This window comes from Pipra filicauda, unplaced genomic scaffold, assembly GCF_003945595.2.
Source record: "Pipra filicauda isolate LSUMZ 115617 unplaced genomic scaffold, ASM394559v2 scaffold159_size1710840_pilon, whole genome shotgun sequence".
Lineage (NCBI taxonomy): Eukaryota > Metazoa > Chordata > Aves > Passeriformes > Pipridae > Pipra > Pipra filicauda.
The window spans coordinates 1,157,455-1,179,973 of record NW_024104095.1 but is presented as its reverse complement, the minus strand read 5'-3'; the positions used below and the strand labels follow the sequence as shown (position 1 = coordinate 1,179,973).

Genomic DNA, 22,519 nt, shown 5'->3' with positions numbered 1-22,519 from the left:
AGGGCTGTGACCAGCACCTGCTCCCACAGGGAAGCAGTAAAACCATGAGGAATCACTCAGCAGCCTACAAATCCAATTTTACTCTCAAACTGTGAGTGTGCCCATGGGAATCTCATGTGGTTTAACGAGATCAAGTGCTGGTGCTGCACCAGGGTCGGGGCATCCCTGGGATCAATCCAGGCTGGGATGAACAGATGGAGAGCAGCCCTGGGGGAAAGGACCGGGGGGGGCTGGTGGGTGAGAGGCTGGACATGACCTAGCCCAGAAACCCCAAATCCTGGGCTGATCCCACAGTGTGGGCAGCAGGGGAGGGGGGATTCTGCCCTACTCCGGTGAGGCCCCACCTGCAGAGCTGCCTCCAGCCCCGGGGAACATCAGGAGGACATGGAGCTGTTGGAGAGAGTCCAGAGGAGGCACCAAAATGATCAGAAGGATGGAGCAGCTCCGCTATGAGGAAAGGCTGAGTGAATTGGCATTGTTCAACTTGGAAAAGAGGAGCTGTGGGGGGACTGACCTAACTGTGGCCTTCCAGCACCTAAAGGGAGATGGAGACAGGACAGGGACTTTGGACAAGGGCATGGAGAGACAGGAGAATGGCTTCACACTGACAGAGGGTAAATTAGATGAGACATGTAGGAGGAATTTCTCCCCTATGAAGGTGTTGATGCCCTGGCACAGGTTGCCCAGAGAAGCTGGGGCTGCCCCATCCCTGGAAGTGTCCAAGGCCACGTTGGACGGGGCTTGGGAGCAACCTGCTCTGATGGAAGGCGTCCCTTCCCATGGCAGGGGGTGAAACTGGATGAGCTCTAAGGTCCCCTCGGACCCAACGCATTCTGTGACTCCGCGATTTCACATACGGAGCCGTGACACTCCGGCCGCTCCAGCCGCTCCCCTCAGGGCGGACGCCACAAGGGCGCGCCCGCCCCTCCCCTCCTCTCCCCTCCCTCCTCTCCCTTCCCCTCCGCGCCTGCGCAGGGGCTGCGCGCGCCCCTTCCGCCTCCCGCGGAAGCGCCACCTCTCCCCTCCCGCTTCCGGGCTCCGAGGGCTCCGCGGGCGCGGTGGCGGCGGGCGCGGGGCTCCAGCGGCGGGGGCGCGGCCCCAGCGCCCCTCCGCGCCCAGGGAGCGGGGCCAGCGCCGCGGCTCCTCATGCTGCTGTTGCTGCCGCTACTGAGGTAAATCCGCTCCCCTCCGTTCCCCGCGGGAGGCAGCGCGGTGGCCCCGCGAAGGGCGAGCGCGGAAGGTTACTGGGGATGTTCCGCCTTGCGCCGGGCTGAGGGCTGGGCGCCCTCCCTTCCTCCCCGCCCTGCTGCTGTTTTGCCGTTTGGGGTCAGTTAATGGGGTGGTTTGGGGGGTCTTGCCGCTTTTTTTTTTATTTATTAAAATAATCTGTAACCAGCCCAGCGCCCGGACGTGTCCCTGAGCCCCAGCGCGGAGTCTCGGGGAAGCGGGAAGGGGAGGGAGCAGCTCCTCATTCCCCTCCCCACCTTCCCGGCCGTGCCCCGGCTCTCGCTCCGGGGAGTTTCGCTGATTTGCGCGGTGCTGGTTTTCCTGATTTCCAGGAGGGAAGGACGGCGCTTGCAGGAAGTGGGGATGCAAATAGCTCCTAAATGAGAGGGTAGGTTGGTGCAGCGCGGCGTGTGTGACCTATGCCGTGAAAAAGAGAACGTTGACTGCTTTCTATACTGAATTTCTATACTGAATATACACTTATGTGGTGGTATCAGGATGCAGAATTGCAGTGATGTAACTGTTTGCTTTGCTGGAGACATAATTAGGTTGAAGTCGCCGTGACTGTTCACATTAACAGACTTAAATTAGACCTTTTGAAGTGGATGCTCTCCAACTTTGAACATTTACAGATAAAAAGGAGCTGCGCTGATTCATTAGGAGATGAAACCGATGTGAAATTTTAGCGGTTTGAGATTAGAGTTAAATAGCTGAAAGCTCTTTGTGGCTAAAAAGAATTGATAACACTTTTCATCTGTCCAAAACTTCCTTGGTTTCTCTTTAACAGTATATTTTGTATCGTATGGATCTGATGGATTTCTTTTTTATGCCTTTTATGAGGACAGGGAACTCATAAGGAAAGTGAGTTGATAGAATTCTGCAGCAGGTGAAAGGCTGAAGATGAGGAACATCGAGGAAATGTGAGACTTAATATGTGTTTGATATGAGAAACGACTGAAACAAAGGCTTTAACGTTCCTTTAATCAGTATTGAAAGTTGCTAGTGAAAAGAGTTCAGCTTTGACCTCTAACATTATTTTTTGGAACCTGGAAGGAAGAATCCTGTGTGGATATAATAGCTGACATAAAAATGTGTTTGCCAGCTTGATATCCCAGTGCAATCAGTATATGTGATACCTGAGCTGCCTTCAGTTGAGTGTGAGGGTAGAGAAGGTACTGATGAAGGCAGAAATTGGAATTAAAAAATTTAAAGTAGAATGTGATTCATCCAGTTGCTGTTGGCAAAGGAGTAAAACTTCCAGCTTTCACATAACAATGCTGATACTGCTACAAGCACGGAGCTTTGTGGAGTCTAATCTGAATTTGAGCCTGTGGCCCTGTTCCAAAGGAGGTCAGATTCAAAGCCCAGCCATAGATTGTGTTCGTGTCCTTCTCAGGTGAAGGTTGTTCAATCCAGAAGTGTTCTGTCCTTGGTGTTGTACCTCACTGAGCTCTTGGTGTATCAGATAGTGTCTTTCTCTGCCTGGCACCAAAGTCTTGTGAGGGAAAAATGTGTTACTGAAAAAACGTCCTGCTAAACATTGTGCTTATGGAAAAGTGACTTGATATCAAGAATCTATTGGTTTTATTTCTTATAGCAAAACTGTCTAATACTTTGTATAAATATATATTCTGAAGACATGCATAGGTTTTTTTTTCTTTACTTTTTCATAACTTGCTTTACCCTGAATTCTCATTGCTGTTTTTTGAGGGTGATGCTACTGGCATAAATCATAGATTGGTTTGGGTTGGAAGGGACTTTAAAGATCATCTCATTCCAACCCCCTTGTGGGAACATCTTCAACTAGATCAGGCTGCTCAGAGCTCCATCCAGCCTGGCCTTGGACACTTCCAGGGATGGGGCATCCACAACTTCTCTGGGCAACCTGTGCCAGGGCCTCACCACCCTCACAGGGAAGAATTTATTATCTAAACTAAATTTCCTCTCTTTCAGTTTGAAAAAAGACATGAGTAATTAGATGACCAGCTTCCCAGTAAGACATTCATATTTATGTCTCAGTACTTCTATATACCCTTTTTCTGAGGTTATTTAGAAGCAGCACATCCCTTTCAAAGCTGAAAAGAAACAATTCCAGTGTTTCCCCATGGGCGGGCACTGGCTGTGTAATAAGAGACTGGCATAAGGAGAAACTCGACTGTGTTAAACATGTACTTGCTGAAGATTCTGTTGAATGTGTTGCATGTAAACAGCATCACATTAATTCCATGTTCCCACTGTGAAGTGTCCCTGTGTAGAGCAGATATGGACCAGTACAAGGAAAGGACTACAAGGCATAAATGGGAAATTGAAGAGATAAATACAGTACAAAATATATGAAATTAGAGCAAAAGCAACAAGAATTTAGAGAGGTGATAAACCGTGCCACTGAGGGTATGGGATAGATTTCATAGCATCAACCAGGTTGGAAAAGACCTCTGAGATCATCAAGTCCAACCCCTGGTCCAACCCCGCCATGGTTCCCAGACCACAGCACTGATGCCACATCCAGGGATGGTAAATCCAACACTTCCCTGGGCAGCTCATTCCAATGTCTGATTGCTCTCTCTGTAAAAAATTTCTTCCTAATATCCAACCTAAACCTCCCCTGGCAGAGCTTTGGCAATAAACTGATAATAACACTCTGGAGGTTGTATCGTGGTTCTCCGTCACAAGGTGTTTCAGCTTTTCCAAAGTCCCAGATCCCTGAAACTGGGCCCATACCTTAGTAATTACAGCTAGCAGGAGTTGAGTCTGTCAGGCCTGAGCTGGGACTGTCGGTGGTGGACTGGTTCCTCTGAATCCCCACTATTCCAGCTGTTCCTCCACAACGTGGGTGCTGAGGAAGGTGGACCTGGGCACTGGAGAACGAGGTCCTGGTCCAGGGGAGACTGTTGCTGGGCTGAGCTAAAGGGCTTCCAGTGCATTTACTGGGTGATGGAGCTATTGGAGTAGTTTATCTGTTTGCTGGGAGGTGTCTGCTGGACCAGTCACTGGGAAAGAACTGAAATAAGCCACTGTTTACTTGTTAAATGGCTTTGCAGCTTGGCTTACCTGGATCTGTAGTAAAAAGGAGGTTATTCATCTAAATTAGGCATGACTGTGTACAGTCATTATCTGATGGATATTTATCTGTCAGCACTGAATGGTCCAAATTACCCATGGAATTGGATGCAGTAGAAGGTTTGCCTGTTTTACTTAGAATTTCTGCAGTTACTGAAGTTAATGTTTATGCTGTAACCTTATAGTGAGTTCTGTAGTTTTGATTTTTGATTTTTACCTGTGGTTTCTAGGTAGGATTTATGTATGTAAGCGGGATTATTAGTCTACTGTGCAATCAATATGTGTTAGTGTCCCTGCAACTATTGACTTACTGCCATAAAATCAGAAATGTTGAAATAAAGGCATTGTCACTGAAATTTGAGGAATCTTAGGAACTGTCTGTTGTGTAGCTTGAAGGAAAAGGTGACCAAAAAAGATTCAGGCTTTGGCAGCTGATGGATTTTAGCCTGTGTATGAATTCTTATCTTTGTATCTGTTGAAAAAAATACAGATAAATTAGGATTTTTTTCATGCAACAGTTCTTTTCCTTTCTTCCTTAGAAAATAGCAGGGAAAAGGACTGTGCTTAACCCTGAAGTGGCTTTTTAAAAATTTAATTATCAGCACGGGGTCCTCATGATACGATTAGTTATGTTGTGCCTTTTGTCTTCCTAATGCCCTTGGTAAGCTTTGAGCAAACACATTCCAGGCACAGTCATTTTACAAGACCATGTTCCCAGTGATCATGAGTTTATAATGCCACTTCTTCAAAAGTGGTTTTTTTTATTCCAATAATGTGTCTGCATTTCAGGCTTATGTTTCATTTACAGTGAGGTGTGGGTCAGATGAGACATTCTCAACCTGAGAATTTTGGGAAACCCTTGAGAGTGGAACTGGATGGGATCAGGTTTAATATAACCATCTGTGCAAACAGATGACATTGTGCATGAGGCATTGAATAATTTAGTGTTATCTTCAAGTGCTAGATAAAGATTTTTAAAAGGTCCAATTAAAAGCTATTGCTTGGAGTATTAGGTTGAAGAGTAATGCTTTGTCCTTTTGTACTGTAATTACACAACAAAGGCTCGGTGTAAATTTGGTTAGGACAGGCATTGAAGCAAATAAATAACAAAATAGCAAATAAATGAACAATGGAGCAGAGCTGGGAGCATCTCAGTGGGGATGCTGAGCTCTTGGTCAAGTCTGAGTGCTTTCAAACATTGATCCTCCACCCTTGGAGGGACCAAGGTGGGGGGTTCTAGGCAGCTGGGGAGGAGAAGGAGAGAGGAAAATCACATGAGAATGACTAAATCTATTATTCTTGCGAAAGCTGAACTGGGGTGGCACTTCCACATAAGCAGTGAGTGGCGAGGCTGTGATAAACCCAGCTCTTGCACAGGATTGCAGTCGGGATTAGGGAACTGACTGAGCAAATCACGTCCCGTTCTTGTCAGTAAATTCTCTGTTTGCAATTCCAGCTGATCACTGTGACTGGAATATTTCACCTGCAGAGGCTGAGCAGTGGCATCTTCTATTGCCTGTCATCTCCAGCTCAGAAGGGGTGGGTGACACTGCAAATTAACCTGATCCGCTCACCCTGGCTGCTGCTGTGCTTCTACTCAGCTGCCACAAAATGCCATGTCACTGACAACTTAATGGGGGGGATTTCACAATATTGTGAAGTTTAACAAAGATATAAAAGCTTCTTTGTAAAGCAAAGGGGAAAGCAATCAGTAGCTTCCTGCAGTTCTACATAATATAGGCATTTTTAAACTAAAAGAGGGTCAGTTTAGATATAAGGAAGAAGCTTTTTTTTTAATGAGAGTGGTGAGGCCCTGACACAGGTTGCCCAGGGAGGCTGTGGATGCCCCATCCCTGGAAATGTTCAAGACCAGCTTTTGATGGGACTTGGAGCAACCTGTTCTAGTGGAACAGGATGTCCCTGCTCATTGCAGGGGGTTGGACTAGATGGCATTTAAAGGTCCCTTTCAACCCAAACTATTCTGTAATTCTGATATGTGCATAAGAAGCACTTGCATTACCTTTTAGTTTTGCAATGGAATATATGAGTTTGTTTAAATAAGGCAAGAGGCTTCTCCTTTTCAGGGGAAATTTGCATTTGTATAATTCCCCTTGAATTGGGAAAATTTGAAAATGAATACTGAGGAACTCCATCAGGAATGTTGTATTTGGAGTATCTTTTCCAAACAAGCTGGTTTCAGAAGCTTTATTTTGCAAAAAGTGACTTTGTATTTTCCATAGTTCTTAAATGTCAGAATCCTTATGTTACCCTCAAAATATATTAATTTAAATTAACCTTCCAATGGAGAGTGATTTCCATGTCACAAAAATTTACTTTAAATACTGGAAAACAAAACAACTGAGGAAACAAACCTGAGTGCTTCTTTAGCCAGCTTTAGTCAGACAGAAATTCAGGCCCACACCTCTTCTGTTCTCTTCCCCAAATAGAAATGTAACACAAGGTTTTGTGCTGCAGTCCTGCTCCACATGCCATGTGGTGATTTCCAAAAGTTAACAGCTAAAAATTTCAAGCTTTCAAGTGCCTGGTTTTTTAAATAAAATACAAACTTTTTCATTGGAGGTACATGCAGAGTATTTTGAAGTCCTGCTATTGATGTCTCTTATTTGTATTTAACAGTGTTTTCCTGAGGAAGCTTTACTGATCAGTTTGGTGCGATGTCTTTTCAGATTACATCAGATATGACTGCATATATGAATAGCCTGGGATAACCCAAAGGAGGGACAGGATGTCACAATAACATACAAAACATTTGGGAGGTATGTGGGGTCTGCTTTCTGTTGTTTTAGAAAATTTCTTGGTTAAACAAAATGAATAGTTATTTCGTGCTGTTCCATTTTTAAAACATATCTCAATAGTTGTATAAACCCATTTTTGATGAAATAATAACTGATTTGCCACATTGTCTTTATATCCAGGTGCCAGTTATGTAGGGTTGTGAAACTTAGATTTTTTTTTTTTTGACCACAAAGGGTGGTGGATATCCCAAAGTGCTGTTGAACTTAATTGGCATAGATTGTAATTTTGAACTACAAACACTTAAAAAGATTGGGATAATTTGAAGTGGCTGAAAAGAGGACCTTATCTAGGTTAAGTCAAGCTTGACTTGGGTTCAAGTGAGGTGAAGTTTGTTAGTTTTTAAGGTATTTTTCTAGTATGTGACTACCTTCATCCATGGCTTAGTAGCTGCACTGTGGCAAGAAGGGGGATTTTTGTCCATAAAAAACCCAATGTGTGGACAGAAAACACAGTTTAACTATAGAAATTGTACTAGATCCAAGCACCAGAGCTGTGCTTCAGTTGTGCTGTTTCACAACCAGGGAATGTGTCCTTCAGACGTGTCACCGTGTCCCAGGAATTTCCCAGCGATTTTAGCAGTTGCTCTCAGATCTGTACTGCAACCTGCAGATCCTTATTTTCATTTCTAGTTTTTTGGATCAGAAGGATTTACTGGGCAGAATATGTTTCTCTGATCCCTGATACAGTTTTTTAAAGGTTGTAGACGGACACATCTTCATCAAAAACAACCTCAGTGTGAGTCTCTTTACCTGGTAATGGTCACTCAGACCATTCTGGAGGAACAGAGTGATCCCATATTCAAGGTCTTGGGATGGAAATTGAAGTGCCATAATTCCTACCAGTCATATAATAGGCTGCCATTAATAAGGGAGAAGAACAGAGAGCTCTGCATGGCTGTCATAAATCAATATAAATGCTCTCAGGTTTCTCTCAGACGTGGCCTTTAATAGCATGAATCAATATGATTTTTAGAACACAGTATACTTTTAAAGCAGCAGGGTAGTCTTGAGGCATAATGTTTAAGCTTTAATTTGTCTCCTGTTTGTTGGTAGCACTTCAGCTCTGCCATTCTGTATCTTTGCTTCTCTGGAACATAATTCTGTTTTCATGAGAACTCTTAAGGTTTCAAGTCTTGTTTTTGTTCCACGTTGGAACGACAACAAAGCCCTAAAAGAGTTTTCACAGAATTAAATTAATTAATGTGTTCTTTGAAAATCTGATTCATGTAATCCACTGCCATGCTAATTTAACCACTGCCATTTGTTTCCCTTAAGTTTGGTCTGATCTGAGACCATTTTGTAAGTTATCCAATATATCTTTGTAACAGGCTTGTGGTTTTTCCAAAACAATAGCACTTTTGTCATTAAATTTAGCTGCTTTCTAACTTGCTGTGTTGTTTGTTGTGAGCAATGTATTAGAACAGCTTTATTTCCATTCTGTTTTTCCTTTCTGCTCTTCCCTCAGTTGCTGGAGCCGAATGAAAAGTGAACAGTCTGGTGCCATAATTTGCTGTTTTCAGGGAGACATGAGTTGTAATTTAATGAAGACTTTACCATTTTAGTTCGAGATAGAAGGGAGTGGCTGTGCTTTTTAGCAGAAGAGGAAGAAGGGTTTATGGGCACAGGAAGGTGGAAATGAAACCATTCTAAAATCCTTTTTTCAGGCACTAAAGTTCTGTGTTTGTGCTGGGGTGACCCTGTCTGGACTCCCCCCAAAGCTGGTCTGTGACTCCTCTCCTTTACTGGACAGGGGAGAGAAAATATAACAGAAGGCTTGTGGGTCAAGATAAGGGCAGGGGGAGAGAAAATACAACAAAAGCCTCATGGATCAAGATAAGGGCAGGGAGAGCTCACTCAGCAATGACCATCACAGGCAAAATAGGCTTGACCTGGGGAAATCAGCTTAATTTATTGCCAACGAAATCAGAGTAGAATAATGAGAAATAAAAACTAAATCTTAAAAACTAAAACCTAAAGAACTGAAAACTAAATCCCTTCTTTCCTATTTCATTTTTCTGTAGCCATGGAATTGTTCAGGTTTGGATCCTAAAAACATCTCAGTAGTCTGTTTCGAACTTGGATACGTTTTATCTTCCAGAAACAACGGACTAGAGCCACTTGGATTTCAAAAATGATGATGATGATAATAACAATGCTGGTCTGTTTGGTTCCTGCAGGGCAAGGCCAGCAAACCATGCAGTCATCAGGGCACAGGTTCCGGGATGTCGAGCACCACCCTCTTCTCGCCGACAATGAGAGCTACGACTCCTCGTCCTCGGAGGCCGACATGGCAGAGAGGGTCTGGTTCATCAGGGATGGCTGTGGGATGGTCTGTGCCATCATGACCTGGCTCCTGGTTGTCTATGCAGACTTTGTAGTGACTTTTGTCATGTTGCTGCCTTCCAAAGACTTTTGGTACTCAGTGATCAACGGGGTTCTCTTTAACTGCTTGGCAGTGCTCGCGTTGTCGTCACATCTGAGGACTATGCTGACGGATCCAGTAAGTATCCAAGAGCTCCTTGGCATTGGATTGTTCCACTTCTTTGTGAGGGGAACAGGGGGGCAGGCACTAAGCTCTTCTCTCTGGGGACCAGTGACAGGACCCAAAGGAATGGCCTGAAGTTGTCAGGGGAGGTTTAGGTTGGTTATTAGAAAAAGTTCTTCCCCCAGAGGGTGGTTGGGCACTGAACAGGCTCCCCAGGGCAGTGGGCACAGCACCAAAGCTGACAGAGCTCAAGGAGCGTTTGGATGATACTCTCACTCATGGTGTGACTCTTGGGGATGGTCCTGTGCAGGGCCAGGAGTTGGACTCCATGATCCTTGTGGATCCCTTCCAACTCGGCACAGTCTGTGACTCTGTGATTTGCAGAAAAGTTTGGAGAAGCCAGATCAGTCTTCTCCTGCTGGGAAAAGGAGTGTCAGACTCAAAACCTTCAAGGTTGAAGGCATGATATCTGTACCTGTCCTGTTGTTCTATTAATGAAACCATAAAGGATGAGTCAATTTAAAATTAATTTATGAGTAATTAGACTCATGGAAAATACAGTTTCTTTGTAAAATATTAACCCAGGCCCTGAAAAAGCTAATAAAGCTTTAGTCTTCTCTGTCCTATTCTTTTCTAGTATTTTTTCATCAGATATATTTTCAAAACTTGTATACCTTCATCCTGTTGTGCCATTTGAAATGTTTTTTCCATTTAAGGCACATGAAAGAGCTTTTAGAGGTAGACAAGCTGCAAAACCCCAGTCACACACTGGCATAAAGTAAGAACCACTGTCCTACATGATTCCTGCATTATTGTCTGTAGGTGTTTGGAGTCACAGGGAAGGGAGGTTTGAGTTGAACACACATTGAAACAGTGTAGGTGTAAGAGCTCTTGGAAGTGCTTAATAAGACTTTTATTCTCCAAGACATTAACTAGTTCATTTTGTACTAAAATCTATTATTTTTTTTTTTAGGGAATAAATTCAGGGAAGGAGAGCTGAGGGGAAACCCATCTATTTTGTCCAGATTTTTAAGACAATAACAGTGTAGAGAGAAGTTATGGGAGTGTTCAAAAAGCCAGCAGGGCGTTGTAGTTAATGATTTTCTAGGTCTCTGATTTACTCTGAGCCCACACCCAGTGATGAAATATTACAACTTCTACAAACTGTCACAGTAAGAAAGTTAATGGTTTAAGGATGGATTGCTTAAAAATATGTCCTGGTAAAACTGGGTGTCTTTCTAGACCTGTGTTGTTCTCTATGGATAAAACATGATAAAAATTGAGATGAGTCACTGCTTTTTGCCTCTGTTCCTTTTCTGCTGACTCCCAGAATGGAAAACACAACTGTGTGATAGAAACTAAGATTGAAAGAAGAAAGGAATAAACTGCCTCTAAACATATGTGAATTAAATTTATTCTTATAAGTACAAAAATGGATTTTTCATGGAAAGGAATTGGTGACTGACTGAGACTGTGAAAGACGTTTTTGAAATAGAGCATATTTTTGTCAGCAAAATGCTAAGTTATCACCCTTAGTGACAGGTGAATAGGGCAATGTGAGACATTTTATAAGCCTAAATTTACCTGGAGCAAGATAAATCTGTGCCTTGGGAGTTCTCTCTGAGATAATTCACCATGTTTACACCAAAGTATTCACCTCCATGGGAACATTCATATTGCAAAATACGCTTCAGGAGTTCACCAGAGTGTTTAAGGAGCTCTCTCAGTTTGTACCCCTTCAAGGGCCAACTGGCTCAAGCTGGAAGCAGCACTTGACCAAAGAGTTTGTCTGGGGAAGGGCTTGGGCTGTGTCTCAGATAATACAAACACAAGTTTGTTATTCCAGGCCATAGGCAACAAAAAATTCCTGCCTAAGCAGAGAGGTGTTTTGGAATGGGGTCTGAATGCCTGCTGGCTTCTTAATTCTGTCCCAGAACTTCCTTCAGGTGTGTGTATGGAGTGAGGATGTTCCCAGTGGGCTTTTTTTGAATGAGAATGAACTGCAGAACGTTGCAGGGGATTTAAGCCGACCCAGAGAAGGCTCTCCCTGGGGGAAGGAAGTGCTGACCCGGAGGGGTTGGTACAGAGAGGCCCCTGCACTTTGTCACATCCCAGTTTATTTCACAATCACTTCCTCTCCCAGATAAGCCTTTAGCTCCATAAATGAGCAAGGGGACAGTGGTGCTGTCCTTTCTCTTCTTACTGATCCAAAGTTAGATTTTGAACTCAGGAGGCTCTGGGTTAATTTTGTTCCCGGAAGAAGCAATTCCTGACCATCCTCTTCCTAGTTGTGTTCAAACAGCAGCTCTGTGATGAACAGCTCAGAACTAATGACTAAAAATCAATTTCTTTTTCTGATGGGTTATTTTTCTTCTGAATCAATTCCTTCCCCTCTTTACCATGAAGCTACACAAACTTTACCAGCAGCAGAAGGTAGCAGAGGATGCAAGATGTAGAATAAAGAAGCCAGTGGTGGTTCTTGCCAACAGCATCCGAGCTAAAAGTTTAAGGGAAAAGGGATGACGGTTCTAAAAAACTTGTGTGCATGGGGTATGTGGCTAAACCCTGGTTCAGAGACTTAAAGTAACATCTTTCAAGTAGTTACTGATTTAACTTTTGTGGATGGCTTGGCCCAATAATCAGATGTCACAACAAACATTCAGAGTAACTTCTCAGCAAATAATGTACCTGGAGGTCAAGATGTGTCTCCTTCATTTCTGTAAGCTGGTGACAGTATATTCTATGAGAATTATGCTAATACTTGGCCATAGATGAGTCTTGCTGAAATGAAGCTGAATTTGAGGTCAAACAGAGGTAATTTATTCATTTGGAATTGACCGGGGCTTATAGCAGACTAGCTTTGAATAAATGAACTTATTTCAGCAATTATCCTGAGGTTACTGGGATGAAGTCTATGAAAGGTATTTTTAAATGCTCTCATGCCATTTAAGAAGCTTTCTCTCCTCTAATTGAAATGATTTCAGGGGGCTGTGCCCAAAGGAAATGCCACTAAAGAATACATGGATAATTTGCAACTGAAACCAGGAGAAGTGATCTACAAATGTCCCAAGTGCTGTAGTATCAAACCTGAGCGTGCACACCATTGCAGGTAGGCCAGGGGGGGCTTTAAACAGGTCTGCATATTGAATTGTGGAATAACAACTGATATTTATGTTAGTTTTTTTTCCCCCACAAATTCCTTTTGGTATCCAATAAACTTTCAAATTCGTACATAGCAGAGTATTTTATAAATATAATATACTATGGCTAAAAATGAATGTGAATGAGGGGAAAGGAGCAAGAGACTCGAAGAGTTTTAACAATAATTATGCTCTGGTGTTTTAAATACTTTTTGATCTGTGAATATACTTTTTGATCTGTGAATATTTTTTCCTGTGCATCCTTTCAATTACTGTGCTGTATTCTGGGTAATGCAGAGCAGAGAGAAGAATCTCATTTTTCTGAGAGAAGCTGATTGAAGAAATGACTCCTGCAATCTTAAATTAACAAAATACAGAGTAATTTTAAACAATCACTTTAATTTGTGTCATTTCTACATATGCATTTGGGGTTATATGTGAATTGGCAGATTATTTTCCCAAGATTGTATAAATAATCGGTTAAATTGAAAATTCATTTTCGTAAGGACAGAAGTGATGATAATTTGAACTAAACATGCTGTGGAAGAGATAGTAAATGCATCCATTTTTAATTAATCCTCAAATCTTTTGAGTTTTCAGGCACTGTGGATTTGCTTTTGTACTGTTTATTGTGTGAGAGCTGAAAATAGAAGTGGCTGCATAATCAGGACTTACATAAATATGTAAATGTTTCTGGTGGCTCTCTCTAGGTGTGGGGAGTGCTGTGGATTGAATTATGAGGAGCATTAAATTTTAGTGCCTGTCAAAAGGACAGAGTGAAGTCCTGTCAGGGCTCTCAGATTGTTCTGCAGGTTTGTGGTTTGTGAATGCAGAGTCTGGGTGGGTGTCACTAATCCCTGTGAACGTCACGCCCGAGGAGCTCTTTCCATTAGAAACACTCAGCCTTGGCACTGGGAGCTTGTTCTTCTCTCAGCTGTGAGTGGGTTTTTGTATCTGGAGTGCGAAGAGAGAAGTTTCGTGGATAAATAGTCAAGTGTGGAATTACCTTCAGTAGGTTTCTCAGGGATGCAGTGACACTCCCCTGCCATGAGTCTGGTTCTTTGGCTTTATTAGCTCTGGAGTGTTCCCTGAGCACAGCTGTGCTCAGGGCTGGGGGGTGGAAGCAGCACAGCTGCTTTCTTGGGGCAGAATAGAAGCTGTAAATCCCTGGGGATCCAAAATAGCTGCGTGCAGTCTGCTCAGATGGCCTGGCATCGTGTCCAGGGGATGTGCCAAAGGGACACCTGAGAGCTCAGCTGAGCGTGGGCTGGATCTGGGATCTTGCTAATTTTCTCATCTCATGTTTAGGTAAGTTCCCACAGAGACTTTGCAGGTAGCTGTGTGAAGTGTTTCTCACATCTTCAGTCCTGGTAGGATTTACTAATTTGGAAGGAGCCCTAAATGAAGACATCATATGTTGAACTCTCAACATGGGAGGAAAAAAAAGCTGGAGCGTCAGAGAGCCTGGGGCTCAAATCCATTGTTTATAGCGACAATTTGAGCAACATTTATTGTTAAAGCAGAGCAAGAACAGAGAGTGTCTACAATGAAGGAAATCTCTGATACTTTCAAAGGGTTTGTTTTCCCTAAGCACTAGTTTAGGGACCCAGCTTTGTGTGTCTTACGAATTTTTCTGTTTTAATCCTTGGTAAAATATTCTGTAAGATGTTCCATGGGCAAAGGATGCATTTTGTTGCTTGCTCAGGGCAAAGCACAGAACATGTGAAAGGGAAAGCCAGAGGCTCACAGTGTATGTGGTATCCTTTTGAAAGGCTGCTCTCATGTTTTTCTCAGCAGTTGGATTTCTGGTTTAGTTGTCTTTGTTTCTGTTAATGTGATTCTTTGCCCTAGATTTATCACTGCAGAAGTTATCAAATAGAAAAAAGGTTTCTTTGATTATACTGCCAATTTTTTTATTGGTTTACAAACCCATTCCAAGGACATTAAAAGGATGGTCTAGTCCCAAGTATTTAAAGTGGCAATTTGCTGGTAGAAGAGACTTGAAAATGGAAATTGAAGTTGGTTCCTGTTGGGAAATACTTACACTCAAAGCCACAGTGCATGTTTTGAGTAGTAAATTATTAACAGAAGAGACTCTTATGATGTAGTTATGAAAATTGTTGTGCAACACTGCAACAGTTCTTTTAAGGAAGAAAAATAGTTTCATAATACACATTAGTGATGGGAAAAAGGACAAGAAACTTCTATTTACAGCTAAGTATCTATGAAATGCATTAAACCAAGATTTTACTGAGCAGTTAACATTCTCACCATAAGGAAGAGTCTTGTCTTGAGTTAATGGGGTTTGGATTTCACTGAAGGAGCACAGCTGTCAATATTCCTGCCTGTTATGAGCACCTCCATTTGTGTGGGGGGAATTGTCACTGAGAGTCAAGTCACTAAAATGTTTCCATCAGTCTTCCTGTGGATATCTGTTATCCAGACCAATTTTTGGATGTGTCTTCCTGAATGTTATCTTTGGCATTCAGAAGTGCAGTTGCACCTGCCTGAGCTCCTGCAGCAGCAGTGCCCAGCTGGAGAAGACCTTCCTTCACCCACAGCTCCTTGTTCTCACCACCAGTTCTGCTCCTGCCTCTTGTGTGGGGTGGGAGTGAAATGACCCAGACTTCCCCAAACTCCTGCTGCATAAACATCTGTACTTGCACTATGGAAGGAATAAAATACAAGTGATGGGGTAGGAAGAAGGCAGAACCACTGTTTTAAGCCTTGCTGTGAGTTTGTTGGTGTGAGATTGGGAATGAAGGCAGGGTTCCAGACATCTGATGTCTTGGAGAGCTTTGTGTGGGCTTGTGAGAAATTCTGAATGAGCAGAAGTGAGTCCTGCCCACCTCACATCCTCCAGTGCTCGGCTTGATTGAGTCTGGATATGATTTTACTCAGCACTTCACATTAATGTTGTTTTTAGAGTGGCAGCACAGATTCTGTGTTACATCAAGAGTCTTGCATGGTTGTGGTACCTGGAGTTAACTCACCTTCCCCCAGAGCTCAGGAAAATGAGAGGCTGAACTTGCAGCAGCAGGTGGTGAAATGAAGATCTTTTGAAAAGCCTTCTGAATGTCTTCCCTTAAGTGATACTTGTTTTTCTGTGCCAGAAAGTTGTTGCAGTGTTTAGTTCTGGTATTGGCATTTTCAGATGTAACAGGCACTGATAAAAAATGTCATTTGCACCAGAGGTTGGATTGTCTTTAATGTGCATAAAACAAGAGGCAGTGGGAATGTGAGGTTTGCTCATTCAGTGCCACAAGTGTCTGAAGGGCCTGGATTTGCTTGATTGTGTATTTGGTTATGGAATGATTCTCATATTAATACTGGGGGAGGGTTTGGGAAGAGTATCTTATAGTTTTGTAGCAACCTAAAGCCGAGTTGTGAGCAAGCAAACAATTTCTATAAAGAAATGCAAATAAAATCACTGTTTTACAGTTTGTCAAGAAATATTTCAGCACGTCATCATATGACCACTGGATACCCTTGTTTCTGCTTTAAAATGTGAGGTGTGATTTCCCAACAGAAACCTTTTTTTCCTTTCTTCCAGTATTTGCAAGCGCTGCATCCGAAAGATGGATCATCACTGCCCCTGGGTGAACAACTGTGTCGGGGAGAAAAACCAGAGGTTTTTTGTTCTGTTTACGGTGGGTGAAAATCAACATTCAGTCTGAATCAACATTCAGTCTTAATCTACCTTAATTATAACAATTTGGGTTGTGCTTAGTACCAGCTAAGCTCAAGGGCACAATTGTGGTGTTGTTTTGGTTGGGTTTTTTTTTTCCTTCTATGCCAGCTATTCTCCAAACAGGAAGATATTTCTCCTCGTACTCATTTAAATCTTGTATAATGCTGTTATTTTAAGCAATCTTTATTTTGCTGTGTTCTCTGCAGTAACAGTCAGTGAAATGGTGCTGTCTCTTGTTTCCAGATGTACATAGCCCTAATTTCAGCTCATGCTCTCGTGCTCTGTGGGTTCCAGTTCTTCTCCTGTGTCCGAGGGCAATGGACTGGTAAGCAAATCTTTAACTTTCATTATCATAATCTAGCAGATATTAAGGAAAAGCCATAGCATTCCATCTATTTCAGTCCCTCATAGGAAATATTACAGGAGTTACATCTTTAAGTGAGGTCCTGAACATATTGTACATCTTTCTTCTGTTTTTATTTTGTCGTTTTTTCCCCTCATTCCTTTAGGCATTCACTGTAAGAGCTGTGGCTGTCAAGGGCATTCTCACACCCTTTACACATAGAATAATTTACTACCTCTGTAATAGGAAGGAAACAGAGCTGGTCCTCAACCACCTTAGCACTGTATCACCTAAAGCTGCCAGCTGGGCTTTGCGTGTTCCACCACAATTCTGGGAATTACATCTGAAATTTAGACAAATTTCTCCCTCATTCTGTTGTCTGGACCCAGCTGTGGGGCTCTGGTAGACAAGAAATTTCCTAAACTGTCCCAGATTTTTCGTTTAGGCCTCTGACTTGCATTTCCTAATGTTCCAATGTGCTCATTGGTTGTGTGCTTTTGACAGAAGATGGTTGATTATGTGTTCTTCCTGGTATCTGGAGCAACAGGGAAATCCGTGTGACACTTTTTTTGCTGAACATTTCATTAAATGGGTGGAATCTTAGTCCATTTTTTACTTGAAACATTCAGCCTCCTGTATATATCCCATCTCTTCCTTGTTTAAGTATAATTGAGTTAATCAGTTGACCAAAGGACCTCCAGAGATGTCGCTGTCAAGTGTAAGGCAGAACCTGATTACTTTGCGTGGTGAATTAAAAAAGAGAATAAAGCAATCACAGCCAAATGGAACATCTGTATTAACTGGCAAGTCAGAGCTGACAGTGGGGATGGTTTTTACAGCAGCTGTCGTGCCTAGAACTCCAAGCTGCTCTCACATGTGCAGTTCTGAGCACTTAAATCACTTCATGTGCAAACATCTATTTGATATCCTTGAAATACCAGAAATGGTATCTCGTGCCTTACAGGAAGCCAGAAGTGTTACTTCCATTAAATTCTTTATTTCCTTGCTCAGCAAATAGAGCTGCTGCAGTGCCAGAAATTAGAAGTTTGTTTTAATTGTGAAATATTGTTTCAAATGTCAGATATTTATAACGCGCTCTGTAGGGGTTTTTTTTTTTTGAGTTATTTATAACTACATGTATCATTTTCACAGAATGCAGTGACTTCTCCCCACCTGTAACTGTGATCCTGATGATCTTCTTGTGCCTTGAGGGTTTTCTGTTTCTCACTTTCACTGCAGTCATGTTTGGCACCCAAATCCACTCAATATGCAACGATGAAACGGTAAAAAACCTCTGCTTTTTTTGTATCCTATAACAGTAACTCTGGGGAGATGTGATTAGATATTGTTTTATTGCATGAGGAGGAAATTGCCAACCTGAAATAGCTCATTTTTATTTTCTGCAGTTGCAAGGATTGAAATCCTTTCTTGGGGGTTGCTTTTTAACAGAAGTTACTGCGCTGTTTGTTTTTCTGACACACATCAATGACAAAGATTGCACAGCTTCTGACTTCAGTTTTGACTTTCACTTCTTAACTCTCACAAACTCCTGGGATGTGTCATGGGAGGTGTCTGATTTTTCTCAGGTTTACACTTAAAGTAGCTGTTCTGTCTCAGCCCTTCACGCTTCACTTTGATACACTTGGTTACAGGATAAGCATTGTTTAGGCCTTAGATCTGCAGTGTTACACCTTCTGAGCATGTTTTGGGATGGGCAATTAACTGGAAACATAAGGAATTTGAATCCTGTGACTGTTCAGTATTTTCTCCTGTGAGGCTGTTTAAAAGTGTATTTCTGTACTGAGGAATAACTGTGAAAAACAGTTGGTAAATATTGAGCCTTCATTAGTGGGAAGTACAAAAAAAAGATCATCAGAATAATGCATTTGAGAGTAATCCTGGCTCCAGTAATTGCAGTGCAGGAGCCTTATTGTCTGGTTTCATTAATTAAGTAAACAGCTTGTAGTGTAGGTTTATTACATGTGGACTCTCTACTGTAACATCAGCTTTTCTGGTCATTTTACCTTTTAGCTTGAGGGGGAAAGAGATACAGATAGACAAACCTTCTTGTACACATTTAGTATTCTAAGTCCTCTGCCCTGTACCCACAGGGCTAAAAAAATTTCTAATTTTTTCCTTAATAAATAAGTGAAAGAATAAGGAACTAATCAGCTCAGTAACTCCACAATAAAAATGCAAAGTGAGTTTTGATGACAGATATTATATTTTACTAAACTTTGGGCTCACCAGTACGTGTTTATATCCAGGAGATCGAAAGACTGAAGAGTGAAAAGCCAACATGGGAGAGGAGACTCCGCTGGGAAGGGATGAAATCAGTTTTTGGGGGTCAGCCTTCACTCCTGTGGATCAATCCCTTTGCAGGATTTCGGATCAGGCGACTTCTACTGAGAGGAAAGAAAGGAGGACCTGAGTTTTCTGTTTGAGCCTAAATATGCTGGAACTTGCAAGAATTCTATATAATATTTATTTTGGGGCCAGAGAAGGCTGTCTACATATAATCTGTGACCAGGTGAAACTGATATCAGACATTTGCTTGTAGCAAGCAGAGTTTTCTACGTTTATTGTCACAGACATCTCATTAATTCAGAGACAGGAACTGGATCTGCAATGGTCTGAACAGCAAGATACCAGAGGAAAAGCACGTGGTCACACTAAAGAAGCCAAATGTTGTCATGCTACTGTAATTTATTTTATGAGATTACTTACCCATTTTTTGTTAAACCCTTTTTATTTGATAAATGTTTGGGGAATTACCTGTGTGTTTTTATAAGAAGTATATCCTTAGGTGCAGTTGTCAATCAGAGGGAGGAGCATTAGGGTGGAAGTTGATCTCCAGTGAGACTTAGCCTTCTAAATCCAGATTTCAGGGAATAGTGCTTTGTTCAGTTCTCATTTTTCAGCTTGTCCTAATAAACAGAGCTGTACTCCTGTGTCCCTCTCCAGGCACACATTCCTCATATGCAAGTGACTCCAGGGACTGGTGCCCAGCACTGCACAGCACAGGCACTGTCACCCCCTGCCCAATGTCTTCCCAGGCTCACTGAAGCACGGCTGTGGTTGGCACTGTTCATCTCCTCTGGCATTTTGGGAAATGCTAAATCTTCCCTGAACAACTCCTGGCTGTGGGCCAAACCCTGCCCAAATCCTTAAATCACTGATTCCAGGGGAACTGGACGTGGATAGTTTGTGTCTTAGGCCTGTGCGGGGATGAGTGGGACCAGTGACTGTATCCTGCTGTGTGAGATTGAAAGAATGTACTGCAGATGGAGGGAATTCACTGAAAACAGTTGTCTTTGTATGGTCTTGCTCTGCCCCTTTTTTATTGTACAGACTTTTCCTAGAAGGAAAGGTGTTAATGATCCCTTAGACAAAGACATCAGGGGAATGAGGGGAGTTGCCTCTTTCTCACCTTCAACGCATCTTAAATGTAGAAACGTCTGCAATAGAACAAATTATTTTGAATTTAGCCATTTTCAACCAAAACTACTCTGAGGAAATGAGAGCAATATAGATCTAGAACTGCTTTATGTGGGCCTGACAAACAACAGTAGTGCTAAGAAATGTTCATAAATCTGCAAGTAATGATAATACAAGCTGCAAGTAATGAAATTCAGATAAAAGTGGATTCTTTAAAAATTACATTTAGACTATTTTTTTGTATTACTGTTAATCTATAAATCACTGACAATATAAAGGATAAAGCAGGAGCCTTGATGCATAGCTTGAAATCGTGCCTAGAAAGTAAATAGCTCCCTGTTTTGGGACTTGCCTTAAAATTGTCCTGTTCTTGCTTTTGCTCAGCCAGTAGCACTGATGACCTGTCCCACCTCCAGCAGTTCCACGTGCTGAAGAATCTTGCATTACAATGTTTATGCACTGCACAAGCTGTACTTTCTTTTTTCAGTGAGCTGCTTCTCCATCTCTTTGTAACAGTTTGTGGCATCTTGATTCAGCTTCATCAGGTTTTGTACTACTGGGTGGGTGAAATTCCCGAGGGATCCATGGATTATCAACGGCCCTGTGAACAAAACTGTGCAATACTATGGAATATGTTCACTTTGCTGGGGGGAGGGGGGATGGTGTGCGATGCTGGAGAATTCCTAGGAGGAAATCCACTGAAATTGCAGTCAAAAGAACAAAAGTGTCTCGTGTAGCTGAGGGGAAAGCTGGAAGTGCCACAAAAATTTGTGCATATTCAGTTGCACACTTTAAAAGTTTGGGAAAAAAAAAAATGTGTCTGGCTTTATCATGAGGCTCTTAATGTGTATATTGTTTAATGATGGAAATCAGAAAATATCACTCCAAGCAGTTAAACCCTGTGACTTAGCAAGTGTGTGTGTGTGTGTATGAAATCCGGGTTACTTGGCTTTTCAAACCCTTCTGTTGTAATTTTTTTAATGTAAAAAAAAAAAATAAACTAATGAATTGAAGTCTTAGTTGATTAACTTCTCTATATGTCACTTTTTTTGCACATCTATGTTCATATTCACATGTGTTTAGGCTGAACAACTTCAGGGTAATTGTCTTGCATCTTTTGGCTTGTAATTTGTATTTATTTATATCAAGTGACAGGTGATATTCCTCCAAATTAAAGATGCTTCTCTGCTTATTAAGGGGATTAAGCTGCACTACCCTGCTTAGGTCTTGGGCATTTCCTTTCCTGCATCCTTGTTATAGAACCATGGAATGGTTTGGGTTGGAAGGGACCTTAAAGATTGTCTTGTTCCATCCCTGTTTGTACGAGGAGAGTGGGAAAACATGGGAAAACTTAGCGTGGTATTTCAGGCTTTGCACTTCCAAGGTATTTGTGTAAAATACAGGTTTGGATTCCCCAGTTTCTCTGTGCAAGTCTTGGCTTTTTCCACTGGTTCTGCAGCTTCAGGTGCAGGTTAGAGAGGGAGCAGCTCACAAGTGTCCACCCCATAAGGGTGAGAGGAACAAGGTTTCCAACAGTGAAGGATGGAGAGACTGGAAACAGTTTATTTCCCATTTGCTGTAATTCTAAAAAATCCTGGGATGTGTTTTCTGGGTCTGATATCACACTTTTCTACACTGCTGTTTCTATGGAGAAAATAGCTCCAAAGACACGAATACAGACTTTGTGCCAGTGCTGCTTGTGTTTATAAGCAGGTTAATGATTTGATGATGTTTGTGTGCCACAACAGTCGGGCTGGGCTGTGTTTACATATATTTTAGGGAAGAGCTTGTTTACTCTCCAAAGGGAACAGACGTCTCTGCAGATGGATCCTGCCAATTTATCTCCTTTTTATTTTCTTGTTTAATTTCCAGTAGTAACATCAATATTGTTTCCTGAACCCTGGGCAAGCAGCAATTCATTTATGGGCTATTTTGTGCCCTTCTGTGTGCAAACGTTGTGTTTCTACAATTGTTCTCACTTCTTTCTGTTGGTACCACGGTCATCTGTGAATGTATTTAATGCTACTGGAGAAGGAAAGTGGCTTAAGGGGTTTTGAAATACAGAAACTGGACTGTAAAATGATGATGGAATATGTTAATAACACTAAAACAAAGTGCACCAGCACTGGTTCTGTATATTTTTTTAAGTGTTACTCTTCTGAACAGAGTTACAGGTCAGTTCATGTGATGTACTTTGTGCTTTAATGTGAGTTGGTGCTTCTTCATTGATGAGATTAATTTTTTATTTTGCTTCTTTCACTCTTTTTTTTTCTGTGAGTGTGTGTTCTGAATGTCTTAATTTATGTTAGCCTTTCCCAA

At 42.1% G+C, this 22,519-nt stretch overlaps 1 protein-coding gene across 2 annotated transcripts; it reads left to right on the top strand.

The window, feature by feature from the left end:
• The first annotated feature begins 1,079 nt into the window (after positions 1–1,079).
• On the top strand, positions 1,080–21,224 carry ZDHHC7 (zinc finger DHHC-type palmitoyltransferase 7). 2 transcript variants are annotated; one of them, XM_039379170.1, is made up of 9 exons: positions 1,100–1,172; positions 1,560–1,615; positions 6,975–7,064; positions 9,281–9,603; positions 12,573–12,697; positions 16,282–16,378; positions 16,663–16,744; positions 17,915–18,045; positions 19,030–21,224. In XM_039379170.1, the coding sequence occupies exons 4-9, from the start codon at positions 9,298–9,300 to the stop codon at positions 19,204–19,206; spliced, it is 918 nt and encodes a 305-aa protein (XP_039235104.1). In that variant the 5' UTR covers positions 1,100–1,172; positions 1,560–1,615; positions 6,975–7,064; positions 9,281–9,297; the 3' UTR covers positions 19,207–21,224. The 2 variants fall into 2 exon arrangements, with proteins under 2 accessions (XP_027580951.1, XP_039235104.1); XM_027725150.2 differs by lacking the exon at positions 1,560–1,615 and having other exon boundaries at positions 1,080–1,172.
• The last annotated feature ends 1,295 nt before the right edge of the window (positions 21,225–22,519 follow it).

Excerpts from the sequence above, each read along its gene's own strand:
- ZDHHC7 (XM_027725150.2), top strand. The coding sequence starts at position 9,298 with ATGCAGTCATCAGGGCACAGGTTCCGGGATGTCGAGCACCACCCTCTT. Across the intron at positions 9,604-12,572 it reads GGACTATGCTGACGGATCCA|GGGGCTGTGCCCAAAGGAAA; the intron begins GTAAGTATCCAA and ends AAATGATTTCAG. Across the intron at positions 12,698-16,281 it reads GAGCGTGCACACCATTGCAG|TATTTGCAAGCGCTGCATCC; the intron begins GTAGGCCAGGGG and ends CCTTTCTTCCAG.